The sequence below is a fragment of the Brachyistius frenatus genome, unplaced genomic scaffold (genome assembly GCF_029030835.1).
Source record: "Brachyistius frenatus isolate BFR_SWC_R1_liver_20210118 unplaced genomic scaffold, ASM2903083v1 Contig_169, whole genome shotgun sequence".
In the NCBI taxonomy this organism is placed as follows: domain Eukaryota; kingdom Metazoa; phylum Chordata; class Actinopteri; family Embiotocidae; genus Brachyistius; species Brachyistius frenatus.
In genome coordinates this window covers 216,574-239,224 of record NW_027210768.1, presented here as the reverse complement: position 1 = coordinate 239,224, position 22,651 = coordinate 216,574, and the positions used below count along the sequence as shown (strand labels likewise).

Below are 22,651 nucleotides of genomic sequence, written 5' to 3'. Positions count from 1 at the left end.
TGGTACAGCAGCTGGGGTTTAGAGGACAACGTCAGCTTGCAAACCGACTAATCAAAGACAATAAGAGCGAGCAGTTTAGTTGAAGACGCAACAAAAAAAATAAATGAACCCAGAAGACAGTATAAAGACACTGATAACATGTGTACAGGTAAACACCTAAAAAGATGTACACGGTTGAAGCTTCATAAATGGTGCTCAGGGATTTGATTCTTCCAACAAGTCTTTAACTGAACAGCTCAAACCCCAAAGATATTCAATTTATAGGGCTTCAACTAAAGATGACTTCCATCACTCATTAACCTAGCAAGTATGTTTTTATTAATAATACTGGGGGGAAAAAACACCCATTTTACCGACCCAGAGCTTCAAATGTCTTGTTTTTGCTCGATCAGCAGTCCAAAACCCAAAGATATCCATCTTGCAGTGACACATTTCAAAGAAAAGCAGTGAATCCTCACATGTGAGAGGCTGGAACCAGACAATGCTTCTTTTTTCCCCCTTTTCACTGTGCCTGAAAAATGACTGAAACGATCTCGATCTAATAATCCACCAATCATCACAGCTCCAATTTAGTTTACTATCAGTCCAAGAGGAGCAGAAAATCTTCACATTGAAGCCACCTGATGATTGTGAAACCTAATTAAACCTTTTCATTCGATCTTACGACTCAATACATGAATCAGCAGCCTACTCTGCTGTGTTTTTCTGTACTTTTATCACAAAAAGACGGTCAAACAAAAGACTTACCATTGATCGGCCTGAATACAGCATCTGTGGGAGCGGACCTTACACCTGTAGAACAAAGAGCAGATGGAGGATGAGCTGGGGGAATATGTCCAGATATGGAGAACACATCAAAGGATGTGGTGTTTTAAATGATGCCTAATTATACAGAGGGCATGTTTTCTACAGAAAATGGAAAAACAATATAGTGTCTTTGCACCAAATTTGGCTTTTTTGGAAAGCTTTGCCAAGAAAAAACAGTGAACTAATCAATAAAGACCCGGCAGGCCTGCTCTGCTTCGTTCCCTTTGTTGTATTGGCCTTACATTTCCAGTTCTGCAAGGCACAGACATACACAGATCTCAAAAATGTGTCATTAAAAACACAGAAAGTGAGGCAGCAAGGATTCTCCTTTATTTCTCCAGTCTCACACAGCCTTGAAAAAAAAAAAATCCACTTTCAAATCAATTTGAGCAAATATTTCAACATTTCAGCAGTCAAATTCTGAGGTCACATCTATAATCACTTCAGTGCGATGACTCCTTCTGGTTTGCCTCTCTCATCAGGAGACGGAAAAAGGAGGACAAGGCCATGGCCTCCTGGTTCAGCTGGAATGAGCCTTATTACCGGACGCCCCGCCGGGACCCGTCCGACGTGGTCACCGACACTCTGATGCTGGAGCTCAACTGGCAGCTGAAGGAGGCGGAGAGGCAGCAGAGGGAGAAGGAGAACGAGTACCGACGTCTGAAGACCGGGGTGGACTACAGCTGGCTGGCCAGCACGCCCCGCTCCTCCCACAACATCAGCACCGGGGAGAGGCTCGGCCTGGAGGAGCTCTGCTCCAAGGTGCCCCCTTCCTGCTGTGGGCTAGTCATACTCAAGTAAGAGGACACTGAGCACACAAAAGCTGACATGGATGTCGTGGCTATTTGTGTCCAAACAAACTTAAATGTGAACACAAAAGGGCCACTGATGCACCATGGGAATGTCTCTTTTGCTCACTGCTTCAGTCTTTGCTGGGACTTCCTGTTAAAAGGAAGTTTTTCCTTCCAGCTATCGGGAAATGTTGAATTATTGGTTTTCTCTCTATACTATGTTAAATGCCCTGAGATGACTTTTGTTGTGATTTTGCGCTATATAAATAAAATAAAATTTAATAAAGAATGTAAATGATAGTCTGGAAACACTGTTTGTAATCAGGTTCATTCAGGTTTGACCAATCATTCCATATAAGTCAATGAAAAGACGCGAATGTCCGCGAATTGGCGCCGAGCAAAGCAAATAGCTGCTCCAACAGAAAATGCGGAAGCTCCTTAAACTGCAAAACCACCGAGGGCCGCAAGAAGCTCCAAAAGGACTCTGGCTCCTGGACTCCCATTCAACTTCTCTCATGAATTACAAAGTCGATACAGTTTTTCCACGTCGTTATGGTGTCATTTGCTAAAATCACTCCTTATTGGTTTTCTGGCAGTCCATCTAAAAATAATTCCACCATTAATTCGATATTAGGCCTCAAAATGTGCTATGTTTGGGGCGTATCTATTTGGTTGACAGGCCTGTGGTGCAGTCAGGTTTCCCCTACATGTGGCTGAGGTGATCCGCGGCCTGCTGCTCCCCAACTTGTCCAAAAATGGTCACTTCTGGCTCCAAATTAGCAAGATGGCGACGGCCAAATACGAATAGATGACGTCACTGTCGGTTGCCGATTGGGCCTGACCCATATACTGTAAATTTCTGGTCTGGTAATATCCCCCTGATATTTGGTAGTACCAAAAACCCAAACAAAGCCCAACTTGAACTTGACTCCAGGTCCAACTAGCCAGAATAATTAAAAATGAACAGAAATGAATTTCTTAATAAAAGTATTCTTTTGAAAAATAATCTCCGTGTAACAGGTATGCCCAAAAATAACCATATATCTGAAGAAATATCAGATCCAGATCACCACTGAATGTTAATTATGTTCCTGTGATTTCACAACACAGCTAAGCATCATTTTTGGCGCAGAGGAGAGGTTTCATCTGTGAAACCTGTCAGTCAGCCCACGCATGTCTTTGCGATGCTTCGTGTCTCTGTCCTCTAATCTGCAGCAGTGACGTCCTGAACTCGTCTCAGCATCTGTTCTTAGAAAGCTGCTGAGGTCTCGGGTGTCTTGTTAGAGTTCGACACCATTAATGTGAACGAGCAGCGAGGTGCTACACAGCAGGGACGACGTTTTTGTGCTTTTAATTAGCAGCTTGTAGGTGGAGACCTCAGCCGTCTGATTGGCTGCGAAGTGCTATGAACTCATGCTTTCTTCTCTTATTATTGCTTATTGTATATTTGAATCCCCCTCGTACTCCCGTGGCCTTGATAAAAATGTGATGATGATAAACAAAATTAAACTGTGACAGTATTGTTTATGAATAAGCTCATCTTTGTTTGGGCAGTTTCACTTTGTAGTTTGAGTCTATGCTGATAAGACTTATTAAAGTGTCTTTAAAAGTGTATTTTTTAAATTCATAATAAAGTTGCACTGTATTTTATGTGCAGCTTTTTATGTTTTTAAACTTCTCCTAATTGAAAATAAAACCAGTTTTGCAGTTGTAAATAAATGTTTTAGGTCAGATCATAACTTAGTTTCACAGAAATACCTTCAAGGTACACTATTTGCTTTTCCTGCTCCTTTTAATTGTATTTTGTTGCCTTCCTGAAAAGCTCCACAAAAAGCTAATAAGTGGACTCTTGAGTTGAGATTTTCTTTCGTCACGCAACAGTTTCACCTTCAATCATTAACTTAAATTTTAGTCTCGTGTTTAAACAGTAGCTAATAAAGATAATTTGTCTTTGATTTGATCTGTGCGTGAGCTTGTGCTGCAGCACCGGTCCGAGTGGAGGAAAGGCCAATCATAAGTAAACTGAAAGCACTTGCAGGTTCTATTTAAGTCTATTAAAAGGTTTGTCAAGTCCTCAGCTACCTCGTTAGGAGTAATTGGGGGGTTGCCAGCAGTGTGCTGGTCATGCAGGTAGAGGGGCTGATGACTGATGGCTGATCTGGTTTGCCTTTTATAACATCAACAACCATCATGTGGATGTTGTTTGGTGCAAAGACCAGAATAAAAATGTTACGATTGCATGAGATGATTGCGTGTCAGAAGTTAAAACAAACTGGTTGTTTTCCTGTTTTCTTGCACTATACAGTTTTGTTCTGTTGTGTATCATGTTTACTGAAGCCAAAGCTTTTTATTTTATTTTTTTCTCATCTGTTTCTCCAACATTAGGATGATTTTCCTGGTTGTCTCTTATAATTGAGTTTGTTTAGTTCGAGCTGCCAGCTGCTAGCGAGGAGGAAATAATGCCAGCATGTCTGCCGAGTGTGCATTAACTGACAGTGATTGGTTGTTTATTAATAACTTTAATTTGTGGTTTAGTTAAGGCAGCTCCAGAGCATGCGGGGAAGGTTGACTGAGTGAGAGATACCAAACAGAGTTGGTAGAGGCAAAATGAAACGTAGTGCAGAGTAAATGTTGGAGTTACAATCGTGACTCAATTTAAAAGCTAATGTTCCTCTGTGCCTGGAGGTTTTGATAATGAGCAACGGATTGGTATCGATTTATGCATATAAATATAAAGGTTGAAGATATGTCAGTATTTACAGTCAGGCTAACGTGTTCTGGAAGAAAAACTTGCATGTAAAAACAGCTTCTTTTTTTTAAGGCATTTTTTTGGTAAAAATGTCCCCCCCCCCCCAAAAAAATAGGGAACAGTTTTTGCAACAGTCATCGAATCATTTCTAATCAGCTCACTTACATATTTTGCTTTGCTTTGCCCAGGTTCAGGGAGGCCCTGCAGGCCAATGAGCCCGAGGTACACGAGGTGTCCAGTCTTTTCCGCTCCGTCCTCCTGGAGGCTATGGAGCACCTGAAGGAGGAGGAGGAGGCGCAGCGGCTCGCCCGCCAGTGGAACAACAAACGTGCCATGAGCATGTCCCTCGTGAACTTCAGGTCCCGCATCAAGATCAACCCGTTCGGAAGCACAGTGGGCCTGACCACCCCTGCGGCCGACGGGGTGGGGATGAGCGACCTCAAAACCGTGTCTGAGGACGTGGAGAGAGGGATGGAGAGGGAGGAGAGGATGCAGAGGATGTGGAGCATGCCTGACTTCAGATACAAAGGAACCAGCAGCAGTAAGGTGGTCTGATGTGCGGCGGTCACAGGACGGGAAAGATGGCGGGACGCTTGGGCGGGATAAATGCTGATTGCCGGGACTCTGCTGCGGTATGTCCACTTTTGCACCGGTCAGCGGAGGTCGAGTCCTTTGATCCTTCTGCTCTCTCAGAACAAGACCGCTCAGCATTCGATCCTGCTTCACCTTTCCATCTGAACGTGTAATGTCAGGTGGTTTTCTCTAAATTCTCTGTACCTTGACGACACCGTTTTTCAGCACTTGAAACAGTTTCAACTTTACAAGAGATTATCCCCTCTTCCAGTGATGCGTCTTTTATTCTGAAGAGATTTGGCATCTAAGCACTAAAGGCTATTCACTGTCGCCTCATAGGGATATTTCTGTAATTTAAAAACTTTTTCTTGTTGCTGGATAAAAGGGTTGTTCGATCGAACTTCACAACAGGACCCGTGAGGTGAATGTTTTGCATGACATTTCTGTCTAAACCTTACACACGGAGAAATATAGTCCGAAAACAAACAGTCCACTTTAACATCATTCAGAGGGTGAGTCACACTCTCCACAGCACACAAGGACACCGCAGCATAATTCATCTTCCAAGGTCAGCAAACCGAAAGCTTTCCTCCCGCTCTTTATTGGACAGGAGGCATCAAAGAAAAAAAAAACATTGAGTGTTGCCAGATCTTTTTAAATGAAACATATCAAAATAAAATCTTTCCAGCAGGTTAATCGCCGTTTCTTTTCTTTTTGTCACAGCAAATTTCAACAGGACACAAAAGGTTTGCTTCCATCATCCATATGAAGCTTTCAACTGGTTTCATACAAGGGGGACTAACAGTGACCGCATTTTATATTTCAATTTAGTCAAATGAAATAGGGAGAAGAAATGTTATGAATAAGACAGACAGTAATCATTAAACAACACAGAGACGATTGTTATTTTAAACATAATGTACATTAAAAGGTATGATTTCAGAACATACAGACAAAACTGGTTCCTACAGCCGGGATATAATGTGGAAACATAAAGATCAGTTATTTACAAAAAATGAATGTATGGGTATTCCTAAATGTTGTAAGGGTTGACATGAATGATACATCCAGCATTAAATTAGCAAACTAAAACTTAAAAGAGGAACTGATTTTACACATCACAGTCCGTTTACAGATCTTGAGGAAAACTGCTGCAAATGTGAAAAAAAAAACCCCGAAGCTCCACGAAGTCCGATAAATGTACTTCACTTGGGTCGGTGTTGGTTTTCTGAAATCTAAAAGTTTGAAAATGAAAAAAATCTGGATGCATGAAGCCTCTGTAGCTCGCTCCCGCTCTATACATGAAGCTCCAAGCATTAGCCACGACTAGCTGAGTACACATAAAACTCTGACCCAACTCCAGTTGCATTGTGGGTAATGTTGGAACCATTTTCAGACAAGGAAGAAGAACGTATGATGTACGACTATCAGTTTGATTCTAATTGAGCCGTCGAGATTTTTTTTTTTTTTTTTTTTTGAACCGTCCTTAGCGAGTCTTTATCGGTGGAGTACTCTTTTGCAGCGGTGACATTTTCAAACCACAAGCAAAGTTGAGAAGTCAGTGGCTGGCAGGTCACCAATTTTCATTTACATCTGATCTAGTTGGCCACAGATAAAACAGTGAACGACACTGCTCCTCTTGAACACTTCCGACATCAAAAAAGCCATCAGACTAAGTTGAAGAATTGGCCACCTGCACAGCTGCATGGTAAACATGTGGCCTGAAAGCACCTCACCTGGCTGATGACAACAGCTCCTTTACTCCATCCAGCTTGGTGCTGCCCGTCTGTGGTCATATTCATCCTCTCTTTCTCAGGAAACTCTTCATTTTTATTCTCCAGGGAAGCTGAGTTGTTGTTCCCTGACTTCTGCTGACGTGACCGTGCCCGACCCACAGGACTGGTGTCCACAGTGGCGTCACAGGGTAGAATTCAAGAACTCCAGAAGTTCTGCTCTATTTTTATCTCGCTGGAACAAATAAAGTGCTTGTCAGTCAAGGCAATAAACAATCGGTTCACAGACTCACTTCACAAAAAGGTCGGATTACCTGCTTGTCTTTCTTTGACTTCTTTACTTTCATCTTGATTTTCTTCCCTGAAATCATGCTGTACTTGCCTTTTTTCCTGTCCTTCAAATACTGAAAGAAAAAATAATTTAAGTTTAAAGGGGCTACAAGCAAAATTGCATAATTAGCCTGTGACAAACAGCCTAATGTGTGCCACATTAAATATCATATTCACATCATATTAGCAGGTTTTGACTGACAAAAACAGTAGTAAAGGAAATAATATAGAGATATACTGATAAAGACAGTTGAAAAACATCTATGCAAGAAAAAAAACCATTGCCAGTCAAATGGGAACACGAATTAACTGTTACTGAATGTTCGGCTACCTTGGAGATCTGTACAGGTCCCGAGTTTTCCTCGCCTCCTTTTGCTTTCTTGTCTTTTTTACGTTTATGACGCTTCTCTTTCTTCCCCTTCTGGTTCAGAACACAATAAGTTAAATTCAGTTTTCTGTGAAGACTTTAAAAAAAAAAATCGTTGAAGCAAGAAACTAAACATGTGGAAAATTACTTTTTTGTATTTCTCCTTTTTCCGTTTCTTTGACTCCTTCCTGGATTTACTGCGAGAGCCTAAAAACAATAAGAAAAGAGTCAAATCTATCCACCAATATTAGTGCTGTGATTAAAAAAAAAAATCCCCCCCAAAAAAGCATCTCAGGAGAAATTAATTGGATCGCAAACAAAGTTCAAACGGATTCTTAACTGTGTTTGAGACTTTTAATCTACTTACCACTGCTGCTCGAGCTACTTCGACTGCGGCTGGATGAGTGTGATGAACCTGAAGAGGACGAGGACGAGGACGAGGACGATGAGGATGAAGATGAGGATGATGAACTGGAGGAGGATGATGAGGAAGATCTACTGCGGCTTCGTTTCCGTTTCCCTTTTTCTCTTCCTAAAAAAACAGACATAAAGAGACACTTTTAAAAATTATAAAAATAACATCCCAGTGATTGAATCCATTTTTAGTATGACGCATACACACACATCCTGTGACAGACAGCCTGAACAGTAGAAGCCAATATCATATAAACCCTATAAGCCAAATTTAGAGTGCTGCATATGCAGTACATTTTTAAACAATATAAATGCAGCCTGTATTAACAGTGTCTGGAAGCGAGATAAGATATGGCTGCGTAATGCAAATTTGTCAATTTAATTAACACCTGCCAAAACACACTGTAATTTAAAATATGGAACGGATTGATTTTAAACTCTTGTACATACAGCGGAAAGCAGTTATCTGTATTTACATTGAAGCAGGAGGTCAAATGTTATTATGTTCTTCCATGTGTGATTCGGATCTGAGTTTAACGCTGACTTTAGTCCGTCTCAGTGGTTCTCCTTCCTGACACCAGATCTGAGTTTACTCAGCAATATCACAGTTTTTGCAGATAAAGATGAGTTAGTCGTTAAGAACAATAAATAAAACAAAAAGAAGAAAGAAAATACTTTTCACTGCTTTTTGATCAGCGAAATATCGTTGTTATATTAAATGTATGTTCAAAATCCAGAAATGTTTTGGGGCACCGATGATGTTGTTCAGCTGTAATATTCACAAACCGACAAATCGGCCACTTTTGTTGATAATGTTTGCAAAAAAAACAACAACATCAGGAGGATTTATTTATTAAACAATCACGTCGGGTTGATTTCATCGTGCAGATCTTTCCTTTAATCATGATGTGAAGCTTCATTGAGCTTTAATACAAATCTAATTAAGGCTGAAACTCTTCAGTAGTGAAGATGAGGACAGAAAGACGAAGGTCATCTCACCTCTGCTCCTGGATCTCCTCCTTTCATCTGTCCCCGAGGTGGAGCTGGACACCCGGGAGGTGGAGCTGGACACTCCAGAGGTGGAGCTGGACACTCCGGAGGTGGAGCTGGACACTCGGCACTCCGCTTTCATGGACTAGAAACAGGAATAAATAGAAACAGGGATAAATAGAAACAGGGATAAATAGAAACAGGAATAAATAGAAACAGGGATAAATAGAAACAGGAATAAATAGAAACAGAGATAAATAGAAACAGGGATAAATAGAAACAGGGATAAATAGAAACAGGGATAAATAGAAACAGGAATAAATAAAAACAGGAATAAATAGAAACAGGAATAAAAATAGAAACAGAGATAAAAAATAGAAACAGGAATAAATAGAAACAGGAATAAATAGAAACAGGGATAAATAGAAACAGAGATAAATAGAAACAGGGATAAATAGAAACAGGAATAAATAGAAACAGGGATAAATAGAAACAGAGATAAATAGAAACAGGAATAAATAGAAACAGGGATAAATAGAAACAGGAATAAATAGAAACAGGAATAAATAGAAACAGGGATAAATAGAAACAGGGATAAATAGAAACAGAGATAAATAGAAACAGGGATAAATAGAAACAGGAATAAATAGAAACAGGGATAAATAGAAACAGGAATAAATAGAAACAGAGATAAATAGAAACAGGGATAAATAGAAACAGAGATAAATAGAAACAGGAATAAATAGAAACAGAGATAAATAGAAACAGAGATAAATAGAAACAGAGATAAATAGAAACAGGGATAAATAGAAACAGGAATAAATAGAAACAGAGATAAATAGAAACAGAGATAAATAGAAACAGAGATAAATAGAAACAGGAGATAAATAGAAACAGGAATAAATAGAAACAGAGATAAATAGAAACAGATAAATAGAAACAGGGATAAATAGAAACAGGAATAAATAGAAACAGAGATAAATAGAAACAGAGATAAATAGAAACAGAGATAAATAGAAACAGGGATAAATAGAAACAGGAATAAATAGAAACAGAGATAAATAGAAACAGAGATAAATAGAAACAGAGATAAATAGAAACAGGAATAAATAGAAACAGGAATAAATAGAAACAGAGATAAATAGAAACAGAGATAAATAGAAACAGAGATAAATAGAAACAGGGATAAATAGAAACAGGAATAAATAGAAACAGAGATAAATAAATAGAAACAGAGATAAATAGAAACAGATAAATAGAAACAGGGATAAATAGAAACAGGAATAAATAAATAGAAACAGAGATAAATAGAAACAGAGATAAATAGAAACAGAGATAAATAGAAACAGGGATAAATAGAAACAGAGATAAATAGAAACAGGGATAAATAGAAACAGAGATAAATAGAAACAGAGATAAATAGAAACAGAGATAAATAGAAACAGAGATAAATAGAAACAGGAATAAATAGAAACAGAGATAAATAGAAACAGAGATAAATAGAAACAGAGATAAATAGAAACAGAGATAAATAGAAACAGAGATAAATAGAAACAGAGATAAATAGAAACAGAGATAAATAGAAACAGAGATAAATAAATAGAAAACAGAGATAAATAGAATCAATAGAAACAGGATCAATAGAAACAGGAATAAATAGAAACAGAGATAAATAGAAACAGGGATCAATAGAAACAGGAATCAATAGAAACAGGAATCAATAGAAACAGAGATAAATAGAAACAGGGATAAATAGAAACAGGAATAAATGATGTTTGTTTGTTTGTTTGTTTGTTTGTTTGAAACGCGGTTTCTCTTCCGTCTGATTGGAGCTTCTGGAAAAGGTTTTCCAGTCAAAGTTACAAACACGAAGCACCTCTCAAACACGTAAACAACAACAGAAGATAATAAAAAGGTTCGTTCAGAAGTTCGGTTCGTTTCTGTTGTTCACGTCAGAATAACAGAGCTACGTTGACGGAGCTAAAGCTAAAACCCGCATTTACACGTGAATAAACAGCGTCAGCGAAGGAAGAGCTTCTGTACTCACCATAGCGAAAGCAAAATGTAGTTAATGTACCAGATATTTACAAACACAACAACCACTGGTTAAGAAAAAGGAGGTAAAGTGGACATTGAGTCACTGTGATCTCCAGTAATATAGCAATAGTTAGCTGTCTTAGGAGACATTTTGAATCCCATGATGCACCGCTGCGAGCTACTTTCAAAACAAGGCGCGAGAGCGGCAGGTAGTGAACACAGCGCCCCGAGTGGCGAATGAGTTGAACTACACCCAACACCACCTGTGGTCGACTGCTGTTTTCTCGATCACAACATTTTAAACAAGTAAGTTAAAGTTATAAACTACACGATACAAATAGATATAATACTCGCGGAGGGTTTTTAAAAGCCGGTTTAATATTTAGCTGCCTGCTGAAAGCGAGTAATCTCAAGACTAGTCTTGAGGATTCACCTGGCTGAAGCTGACGCAGTCAAATTAAACCACCTTGCAGCAAATCCTACTTTCATCAAGTGTTTTAGCAAACAAAGCTTTGTAATAGCTTTTTATTTTTGCTTCGCACTTTAAGCATTTCTCGTCCATGTTAGCCTAAATGATAACAAACAAACATTTTGTCATTATGTGCAACTTTGTACAGGTTCAAAATAAACTTGTCAGTGATCTACTTGTGGAATTAATGTTAATGAAGCTGAGTTTATTACTTAAATATATTCCCGGCATATTGCAATTTATTTTTCACTTTATCTAATAATCTGTTGTGTTCTTGATTAAACGATGAGCTGTTTTGTCTTTAAAATGTGAGAAAGTGGTAAAAATGGTCTCCACTAATCTAGATCTAAAGTTTAGAGGGGGCTGATTTAGCAGGTATGGGCCAAAGTGGAAGTTTTACCACATGATGGCGCTACACGAGAAATTACATCCTGAAGGTTTCAATAGAATAAGGGAAATTTCTTTCAAAACCACAGATGCCACTATTTTAAAGGCCTGACCAGACTTCATCAGTCTTAATTTACCTCAAAACTGTGCCAAGTTATAATAAAATGTAAGATGGTTAAAATAACTGCCATATATATATATATACTTACATTGTTGTTGTTACTGTTGTTTTGTTAACACTGTTTAAAAAAAAAAAGACCATATAAACTCTTGTATTGTACAAAAACATTTATTATGACAGTATTAGTATATTATACAAATAAAAGCATACGCACACTGTATAAAAATACAAAATCTTGATGCGTCTCTCTTCTGGACATCGTAAATCATTTGACAAACCAGAATATCATTGATTAACTCTTTTTTTTTGTAGTCAATTTCATCCAGCTCTCAGTCCTGTTTTCATGTTAAACACGAAAAACCTGTCATCCAACACTTCACCGCCATACAGCTTAAAACAATGATGAGAGGAGTGAGCGAGCCCGAATCCTGTGATATACACAGGAGGTTTGTTGCACCTGTGACTCTTCAAAAACTCAGACAAGCAAAATATAACAATAACTCACCGTCAGAGAAAAGTGATGCATGTAATAGTGCAGTGAAAATGCTAAAAGTTAGTTTATTGCCTTATTTGCACCTCGTATGAGCATGTTAGTTTCTGTTAAATTCCTTGAAAGATATCTGAAAAACATTCAGTACCAGTTTTTTTTTTTTAGCTTTGATAAAACTGACCATGTCGATTAGTCTAAAAAAAACAAACATGTGAGAATACATTTGCTGTAAATAGGAAACAGAATAAAACACAAACACCAGCTTGCCCAGTGACAGCTAATCCAATGCTAATGTGTACAGCTGCCCTCAGAAAGATAGAAAATGCTTGGAAGTAGAAGAAGATGAGAAACTCAGAGGTTCATTAGTTACAGGAACATTATGCGACTATCCCTGCCCACGTCAGAGCCACGCTGCTGCTTTCACACAGTATGACTCTGACTCCTCGTATAAGGACTGGGCTCCAGTGAGGTAATGCGAAGCAGCACATCAAAGCCCAGCTCACCTATTTATCTTTGGCTTAAGCGTCAGCAGAAGAAATGCATACGGAAATGTAAAAAACATTATGAAGTAAAATACACACTATAGTAATAGCTTAAAAACATGCTTTTATGATGTTTAGGATATAAAATTACATAAAGAAAAGCTTATACAGGTAGTATCAGCAGTGACGCTGTGCAGTGGCCCACTGTGTTTGTATAGTGGTTCTCGAATACTGTAGTTATTCATCAAAACTTTCAGTGTAAAAAAAAAAAAAATCCCTGAAGTTTTTTGTCTTTGTGTATCTTGGATTAACCAAATCTTTACGCGAACAATTCTTAGAACACAGTTACTCGTGTGTGTTTTTTAGTCTGTAAATCTTTGTGTCCTTCCTAATTACAAATTTAAACTGTACTATGAATAGAAAATATCCTGTGTAGATATCGTTGTTCACAAAATAGTCTCAACTGAGCACCCTGTTTTTGTAAACTTTTTTTTTTTTTTTCCAAATCATATTAATGTAACTGACAAATTGCGGACACGGTGTAGCTAAATGTTAATCCTTTACTTCTTTATTTCTTGCTGAGGGGACGGTGGGCTGTAATTTAAGCTTCTGCTTTGTTCTTTGAGTGATCTGCGTGAGCCAAGCTCTCCTCGTTGTCTTCCTCCTCCTCAGGAACCTGGAGAACGGGCAATACAAATTATTTCTCTGTAGCACTGTGAAACAGTCCTAAATTACACAAATAGATATATTTCTATAGAGTTTACCAGCAAAGGGGTAAAAAAAAAAAAAAGAAAAAAAAGAGTTTTTCTGTGAATTAAAACCTGTCTGATATAATTTTGTTCATCCTGATGCCGTAAACCACATCTATCTGATAAATTCCCCAAACCCGTGATTTAATAACTCAAACACACATGGATCAGCATCTGTCACTTGTAATGCTCGACAGTCAGATGCTGGAGATGATATTTATGAGGAGCGGGATTTCTTACCTCCCAGTAAATAGAGTCATCGAAACAGTTCTGGTCTGGAGGCTGTCCCCAGATCGGCAGCTTCATTATTAAACCTTGAAGAACAAAATGAATTGTTTGATCACTCAGATTTTGCTCTTTTGCTTAAATCATAAGGCCACACTTAGGGTTTTACTTTTCATTTCGACCACCCACCTGTAACAGCACCACCAACCAAAGCGAAGCCGAGGGATGAAGCCAAGGCAGCAGCTTGCATGGCAGGATCACCTCTGAAGAGGAAGAAAGGAGGGGAGACAGGATTGTAAGAGCTGGCATTTAAATGAAGCATACAATTACATAGAGGCTTCATTATAGTTATGGTTGTGTTTATTTTTTATATGCATTTATATTATCATAATATTTACCCATCTTTCTTCCCCAAAGCCACAGCCACTATACCAGCCAGTCCGCCCAGGATGCCTGGCATGCCGTGCAGATTGTGGACACCGCAGGTGTCCTGGATGCCCAGGTTAGATGCCAGGATGGGCTACAGAGGAGGGAAAAGAGCAACTAACTGACTCTGTTTATAAGGTGAAAAACACATTTTGATTTGACATTTTTGCTTAAATATGCCAGATTCCATCTCGATATTGATATTTTTGGCTAATAGTCCTTTTTTTAGTTGAGTATCAAGTGTTTTGCAACAAAATATTCACTTATTTGAGAAGCCGAAAACAAAAATGTTGCAGATTTGTCTGACGCTTGACAACTTCTTTTTAAAAGCGTGCAGAGCGCGGTGTATTGAATGAAGAGGCCTACTCGTACGACTATGACTGAAATGGATGCAGCATTTCTTGTGTTTGTGTTGCATCAAATTTGGTCGAGTTCTTCAGATCTCCGTCTGGCCTGGATGTTAAGATAAGGACACACGTTGTAGTTAAATATTTTGTCATGTGTGGGTTTGTTTTGGCCTCAGTTATGGAGCTGTGACTGATTTTGGGAACACTTTTTTAGGTGGAATTTTCAAAACACAACCTAAAGTTTAAGAGGTTAATTACTTAATAGTAATAAAATATTAATCAAAACTATCTATATATTGAGGCCACTTTATTGTTCTTCTTTTCTTTTTTTCAACTCACACTGAGGAACTTGAAGCCCAGGGTAGAGATGATGCCAGCTACAAATCCAATCAGCATGGCCCCAAATGGCCCGATGTTCATGTCAGCACATGTTCCCACGGCAACACCACCGGCTAAAGTAGCATTCTGAATGTGCACCTACAGAGAAAGATGTAAAATCAAAACAAAGTATTTTGACTAAATTGACGTTTTTAAATTTGTGCTATTGTAAATATCAGAGGACAGCTGCCTAACCATGTCCAGTTTTCCTTTGTGCTCCACGAGGCTGGAGATGGCGTAGGCAGACATCACACAGGTAGCCAAGGAGAGGTAGGTGTTGATGACCGCGGTGAGCTGGGTGAAGCCCGGGTCAGCGATGGCCGAGTTAAAGCTGGGCCAGAACATCCACAGGAAGACGGTTCCTGTAGAAGACGGTGATGAAGAAAACATTCATTCACGTTAAATCACAAGTTGGTTGGTGTTAGCGCAAATTTTTACAGAACAGAATTGATGCACAGTTCAGGTCAATATTGCTCAATCATGGCTATTCGTGTCCACTAGGTGGCATACATGTGCTGGAAGCCAGTGATGAATCAGAAGGAAAATTACAGCCAAAACGGCACATCACCACTATAAACACAGGATTAATATATTAAATAAGTTTAAAGTGTAACTGTCTCTCACCGATCATAGCAAAGAGATCAGAGTGGTAAACAGAGCCATCGTTCTCATGTCCGTTTCTTAAGCCTGGTCGGTAAAGTACTCGAGCCACCGCCAAGCCAAAGTAGGCTCCAAAAGCATGGATGATCATGGATGCTCCAACATCATTAGCCTGTTCAAGAGAAGGTGACACAGACCCACAGCAATGGTTAATAAAGTCGTGTTAGTGAATGTTTTAATGCACAGAATTAGTTTGTCGTGTCATTGTGAACTCACGCCGAGAATTTCTGCCACCAGATGCTCATTGATGGAGAAGATGGTGATCTCCAGTACGGTCATGATGAGGAGCTGCACAGGGCTGGTTTTACCCAGAACGGCACCGAAGGAGATCAGGACTGTTGCTGTGCTGAAGTCTGCGTTGATTATTCTGCAGGAGAGGAAAAAAACAAGTCATTAGGCAAACCAAAATAACTGTAACCCAACCTTCCTCAACGTAAAGTGATCTATCAGAGGTACTCAGCAGGAAACCGGGCAAGTTTTTGGTTTATTGAGTACTACAAAGTGGCAATGTAAAGTGCTGTGTTGTGTTTAGATCATCAGTCAAACAAAACCAACAGCAAGACCACAAATTCATTCTGATAACGACCCTAACAGACAGCCAGGGACATGAAGAGCTATCTTCAGTGACATGAAGAACAAGGAGCCGTGCAGGAGGTGGTACGACCTCCACAGAGCCATGATCTAAACATAATGAAGTCAGTCCGGCAGAAGACAGTCAGACAAACTAATCCTCAGGAACTGTGGCAAGTTCTTCAAGATACTAGGAACAACCTACATAACAAGAAAAAGTGTACCGAGGAGAACTGATGCTCTGTCAGAGGCTCACACCAACATTGATTTGATTTTTTTGTTTTTGTTTGCTGCACTCTGTATGAAGTCAATAATAATAAAAAAAAAATGCTATTCATGGCAATATTTTTAAATCCACCCATGTCAATGACTTTCACATATTCCTGTGTATTTAACTACATCAATGTTAATCCAGGTGTCATACTTGAAGATGTTGATTTTGATCTTGCCGTCATCCAGGTGCCAGATGCCCTGCATGAGGAGGCCCCACTGCAGGCCGAAGGCGGCCAGGAGCAAGTTGATGCCGACGCTGCTGAACCCATATCTCTTGAGGAACGTCATCAGGAACCCGAAGCCGATGAAGATCATGACGTGGACGTCCTGAAACACTGGAGACGTGAGAAGGGAGGTCAGTTCTGCTGCTGGTTCAATGACAGGGTCCTGCTTTGTTGTGACCTTCCCACTTAAGCCTCAGCTTAATGTGGACATGAAATTGAATCAGATAAAAATGCTGCCTTCAATAAGAAGTCAGCTATTTTCTGTGAGTCTGCTGGTCACGGTGGTGCTCTCTTAACTTTGTAGTTTAAACGACTTCACAAGAGTCATTTCCTTCCACAAGGGCTGCATTGTCAGATGTGACCTGCTGGGAAAGCAATTCAATCACACCATGAATGGCTTTCTGGGAAAATACCGCTGCTGTTCCTGATGGATTTGTGGCCTTGTGCTGCTTTTCTATTAAGTGCATATGATCTTACTAAGTTTAAACCTATGAAGTCTCAGGAGGAGGGGATGTTTGGCGCACTCTTATCTCTTGGTGCCACTTGTTAGGCGGAACAATACTGCAGGATTTGGAATTCACTTGAATCATGTCCAATGTTTCATTGTCCACATGTGTTGTTTTCAATGTATTCTCAATAGTAAGAACACAGAAAATCAACCTGAGCTCAGGCCAGGTACTTTTGGGGGGATTGGTGCAGAACATCCGTGTTCCCTAGTAGAGTCATCATCAAGACAGGACGTGCATTCCTGTTTCCCAAAAGCCTTTAAGTCTGATATGATGAGCTTCTCATGTGGAAAATGCATCAACGTGAAGATACGTGCAGGCTGGGAAACAATACCCTTTATTTCCTTATTTCATAATGAGCATTTATATAGTCACTATTGTCAAGACAGGACACACTTGCTTTTTTCATTGAACGGTCCTCCTGCAGTTTAAGAAATATGTCCACTCGTTTTCTTGTGAACCGATTCCACTCTGTTTGTGTGTGACATAAAAAACAGGCACCTCGCTGAGCACAAAGACTGGAAACATGGGGAAACGGTTCGATCCGTACTGTCTAAAGTAAAAAAAAAAAAAAAAAGTCTTCCTGGAGTCTCTGAAACTCTCAGATTAGCACGTTATATTTTGTTTCCGGAGTCTTTCTGTCACTGTGAGTTTGCCAGACGATCAGGACTTTCCTCCCCCAGCCAGGATATAGTCTGGCAACATGTCATTGTTACACTCACGTAAAACCTGTTAAACATTGAGTTTTACAGAAGCTGGAACAGAGTGAGACCAGCTGTTTTCCTGCTTCCACTCTTTATGCTAAGCTAAGCTAACCCTCTGCTAGCAGTGGCTTCACGTTTCAAGTTTCAATCAGGAAGATCTTCGTTTTGTCGTCTTTGGCGGCACCTGTGGCGATAAGCAGTAATTGCAGCTGCAGTTTCTTGGTCTTCACTTCCCACTGATCCAAACTGTCGCCTGTGTGACATTAGTGGGTTAGTTGAAGAGCGAGTCTGTTTTGTTTGTTTGTACCGTCTCCGTCAGAACAACTACTGCTGGCTGATGGGAAACGAAACGTGTCACTAACTTTGCGCTGCCCGCGATTTTTCCTGGAATTCTGCCACAGACACCGAGCTCATTAGTTTATAATACTGCAAATGAAAGGGCTTTTATCTTTGGCCTGCAGGATCAATCACATCTGTGTTAACTCATTCTGTAACAGGTAGCAACTTAACAGACATTAATTCAAATTTTCGAGATCATCACTTTAACGTACAGACATGAGAGCGGTATCAGCAGTCTAATCTGACTCTTGGCAAGAAAACAGATTTCCCAAAATGTTAAACTAACAAAACATCCCATTATAGGACAATATTATGTGTTACACGTTATTTAGTTTGGAGTACTTTGGCTTTAACTTTAACTCAAAACCCCAGATAACCCAAACTTTACTGCATTTGAGGTATTTACAGCACTCGGCTCTCAAACGCTGTTTACTTCAGAGCACATTTACATAATACTCACAAAATAAGGTAGGTACCTGTTTGAAATGCAGCAGCTTTTGAATGATAATAATGAGGGAGATTAAATTCATCAACACCTACTTTCATAAACCATATTTGCATAAACAGTATGTCAGCACATTTTTAACACATCCTTTGGTATTTGGTAAAGACACAAGCGCACCCACATGTACTAAGGTGAAGAATCTCTGTATGTATAGTTGTATAATTTACAGTTTTTTAGTTAGTAGTAATCAGATGTTAATACAATATTTTGATAAGATAAAATGTCCTGGGGTTCATCATCTCATCTCATCCTGTCAGTCTTATTATTAGTGGAGCTGATCAGTGTTTCAAACTGTAAGCACTGATATGTGCAGCAGAGAGACGATGTAGATGTCTGGTTGAGCTCACATCCTGTACAGCTCCTTTGAAAAAAACCTGTTTGCCACCCAACTCGGTGTTTGACCGGTCTCTGTTTCCCAGTTGGATGACTCAGGCTTGCTTCCCTTGTAGTGGGGGCTTCTAGTGAGTTTGAGGATGGGGATGAGATGCAGTTGGAAAGCAGCCACAACGACTGGCACCACGCCCAGATGTTAGGTAACACGTAATCTTCTGAAGAACTGGGAGAGCCAAGACAAGAGAGAATCCCCTGAGGATCTACCGTTGGTGCAGACTGGAGAGGAGTTATGTAACCAGCGCAAAAAAAATAAATCGTTATTTACGTTTTTCAAGCTTCCTTTCCTTTGAAGTTTTCATTTTGCATATCAACTCCTCGTTAAGATGAAATTACTCACTGAGAGTCGTAATTAGTGGACTGTGCTGACAGGTCATCATTGTAAATGAGAATTGGTTCTCAATTGATTTTACCTGGTTAAATAAAGGTCATATATAATTAGAAACTTCAGCATCGCATCGTCATAGCAGACAACCAGAATTTGCTTCTGTCATTTACATTTTTTACAAACAACTGATTTGCTTTGTTCTAGTCCACATTACTCCGTTTATATATTTTGCTTTGAAACTGTAATTACTAGTGTCTGGTATGCGTTGGATAGTGATCTCTCTGCACGCAACTGCCTCATGGTTTTTCATGTCGTGCAGTTTTAAGTGGTCATAGTTTTAGCTCTTGGAGATTAACAAACTAATGGCACTTTTAGACTTTTGCAGCGGTGGGTAAATCGTTTGTAGATTAAAATGTTATGGATTTTTGACGAAAGAGAATTTTTAACAAGGTAACATCAGCTTTTTGTGGGGAAACCATATCAAACACGAAATATTCAGATGAGCTGTTGCACAATATAAAAAGGGTAAAAAAGAAATCAAAATAATTGTGAAATGCCTCCTTGCCAGACTATGTACATATCTAAAACACCCCATCTGAAGTAGCCTTAATGCTGAACTAATCTCTGTGGGTCACACATGCCCCACCCAATTACAAGCAGACATTCGTACAGCTGTTACAGCTATCTTACTGCAGATAAGTGGTGAAGACGCAAAGAAGCCTCTTCACTGGAGAAACCGCTCAATACTGTTAAATGCCACAGAGAAACAACATTTTTCTGCTCCAGCTACCATCTGCCTTTGTCCTCTGTTAATATAAATCACGTGACCTCTCTACGTATGAGACCTGACACTTTGTCCAGCAGGATCCTCCGGACTCCTCAGCTGCATGTGTTTGAATAGACTTTGAGACAGATGAGAGTGCAACCCCATGACTCCTCTTATTGCATTCAGCAGACCTGCTATGAAATTAACCTCCAAACTCTTCTATTTCTGTTTGCAAATAATTGCAAAATTATACCCTTAAAGCAGAATTCCAGTGAAAGAAAGTGACCTTTTTCAGCTCAATCAGCACTTTAAAGTTTCAAAGAAAAAGTGTGGACATTTGAGAATTTCATATACTAGATCCTTTTTTTTTTTTTTTTTTTAAGAAACAACTTTAAACTTTGGTGTCACAGATATTTTCTCTGTTTTTCTCTCTCTCTCTCTCTCTCTCTCTCTCTCTCTCTCTCTCTCTCTCTCTCTCTCTCTCTCTCTCTCTCTCTCTCTCTCTCTCTCTCTCTCTCTCTCTCTCTCTCTCTCTCTCTCTCTCTCTCTCTCTCTCTCTCTCTCTCTCTCTCTCTCTCTCTCTCTCTCTCTCTCTCCCCCCCCCCCCCCCCCCCCCGGGGTAAATTCTTGTCAATGATAAAGATGCAACTTGATCATCCGTATTTTATAACCTCTTCAGAAGTAGTGACCAAACACTGAGGCATCCAGCAGAGGAGCATCCCTGAGCATGCAGCCCCAGGTAGACTTACTGGGGTAGAGGTCCATAGGTTGAGCTTCATGGTCAGTCTTATTGGAGTGTGCATCGTGCCCGTGACCTTTCCCATCATCATAGACCACAAACACTGCAAACAGGATGATGGTGATAATCTCCAAAGCCAAAGCCAAGATGGGGAACTTCAGTCTCATGTTGGTGGCGTACGCAGGCATCCTGAGACCAACTCTCTGGTTATCTCTCACGCAGCAGTCAGTCAGACACACACAGCCAGCTCTGTCTGTCTGTCCCTCCCTATCAGTCTTTTTTTTAGGGGTTGTGCTGTGTGAAGGGAGGGAAGAGAGCGGTGTCTGGTTTTAAACCGATGCAGGTTTTGTGGTGACCAATGACAGGGCAGGAGACTGGGGCCTCGGTGGTGAACACCCCCCTCGTGCGCTTTGCTCAGGAGGGATGGGTTTCCTCTGTGGACGGCTGAGGGGACAAAGCACAACACAAACGTAATGACACCCGGACATGAGAGAAAGACTTAATGACTGCTCCTTCCCACTCATTTTTCACTGTCAAAGTTATGTTTGTTGACTTCATTTTACTTCAGACTGATCCTTTAAAATAGTTGCAGAGAATTTGTCCAAACACTTGAAAAGAAATGTCTCTTGCAAGTCATATTGATTGTTCACGCACTCTGTAAATATATGATGGCCTTCATACATTATCAGTGTTTTGAAGTTTCACTTTTATCTGCTCTGCTGAACATTGTTCCTCTTTTTTAGTGAAGACTGTTCCCCTGATACATTCAGATACATGACCTTAAATTTTTTTTAAAAATAACAAAAACACTGAGGATAATTATAAATTATAAACTAATTCTTGCACTCAAAGCATTTACATTTACAGGTGAAATTACAGAAGTAATTTCTAAAGAGATTTTTCTGAATTATCTCTCCTGGTTGGGCACACAAACTACTTGATTAGGCAAAGATAATGTTCTGGGTTAAAATGCTTACTTGAATTGTATTGTTAGTTATGCAACCTTTGCATCCATGGCAACAGTAAACGCGCTTTAAAAAAAATTGTCTTGACCTGTTGTTGGGAAGGAAAAGGCAGTCTACGGCAGTCCACTGTTGTATCGAGCCCTCGTCCCAAAGCACCTTCTCTGAACATGTGAGAAACTCACATTATACAGATGTCATCTGAACAGTGTCACTTCTACGGGACTAAAGATTGTCGTTATTTATACTTGAGGTCGCTTAACTTAAAAACATAAACGTGGGCCATAACAAGCTGCTGCATGAAAGACCTATAATTTAAAATCTGATATCTAATCTAAAAAAAAAAAAAAACATTGGGGGGAGAATAATGTCAAATAATTAAAAGTGCAGATTACCTTCAGACAACCGAAACACCCCAAGATAACTACAACTGAGATTAAATGAATGTAGTGAAGTGAAAAGTCCATTGTCTCACTCTGATATGTAGTGGAGTTTAATGGCACTTAAAAAAATGCAGAATTTCATGAATTTCAGCTTTCCTTCATTGAATTCAGGTGAAGCAGCGTCTTTGGTGCTCTGCTGGTTTTCTCAGTTTGCTTTAACAAATGCTGCACGTTGTCATTCCACACACGACGCCTGCAGCTGTAATGGCGATCAAGTTACTTCACAGTTCAAGTCCCTCACTATCAACCGTTTGTTTTTAGTCATCCTTACATACAGGCCTCTGCGTCCTTTCCCACTGGAAACCGTCCAAGCTTACGCCGGCTCCGATAGGCCGACAGGTTCTGATCCAGTAAGTGGCTCCCACAGTGAGTGTGCT

The 22,651-nt window shown here is 39.8% G+C and overlaps 3 protein-coding genes across 4 annotated transcripts; 1 reads left to right on the top strand and 2 right to left on the bottom strand.

Moving 5' to 3' along the window:
- The first annotated feature begins 1,314 nt into the window (after positions 1-1,314).
- Positions 1,315-4,902, top strand: rd3 (retinal degeneration 3, GUCY2D regulator). Its single transcript, XM_069717104.1, has 2 exons — positions 1,315-1,604; positions 4,536-4,902. The coding sequence occupies exons 1-2, from the start codon at positions 1,315-1,317 to the stop codon at positions 4,900-4,902; spliced, it is 657 nt and encodes a 218-aa protein (XP_069573205.1).
- Positions 4,903-5,598: 696 nt separating this feature from the next.
- Positions 5,599-10,928, bottom strand: LOC138631910 (protein FAM133). 2 transcript variants are annotated; one of them, XM_069717105.1, is made up of 7 exons: positions 10,802-10,928; positions 8,764-8,899; positions 7,718-7,882; positions 7,499-7,557; positions 7,315-7,404; positions 6,968-7,057; positions 5,599-6,888 (listed from the first exon to the last, which is right to left on the bottom strand). In XM_069717105.1, exons 1-7 carry the CDS (start codon positions 10,802-10,804, stop codon positions 6,838-6,840), a joined length of 594 nt encoding a protein of 197 aa, XP_069573206.1. In that variant the 5' UTR covers positions 10,805-10,928; the 3' UTR covers positions 5,599-6,837. The 2 variants fall into 2 exon arrangements, with proteins under 2 accessions (XP_069573206.1, XP_069573208.1); XM_069717107.1 differs by having other exon boundaries at positions 7,315-7,401.
- Positions 10,929-11,917: 989 nt separating this feature from the next.
- rhag (Rh associated glycoprotein) lies at positions 11,918-21,151 on the bottom strand. The gene is made up of 10 exons (XM_069717114.1): positions 20,880-21,151; positions 16,520-16,703; positions 15,742-15,892; positions 15,490-15,637; positions 15,061-15,227; positions 14,827-14,964; positions 14,113-14,234; positions 13,904-13,977; positions 13,730-13,803; positions 11,918-13,416 (listed from the first exon to the last, which is right to left on the bottom strand). Exons 1-10 carry the CDS (start codon positions 21,055-21,057, stop codon positions 13,342-13,344), a joined length of 1,311 nt encoding a protein of 436 aa, XP_069573215.1. The 5' UTR covers positions 21,058-21,151; the 3' UTR covers positions 11,918-13,341.
- Between the last annotated feature and the right edge of the window lie 1,500 nt (positions 21,152-22,651).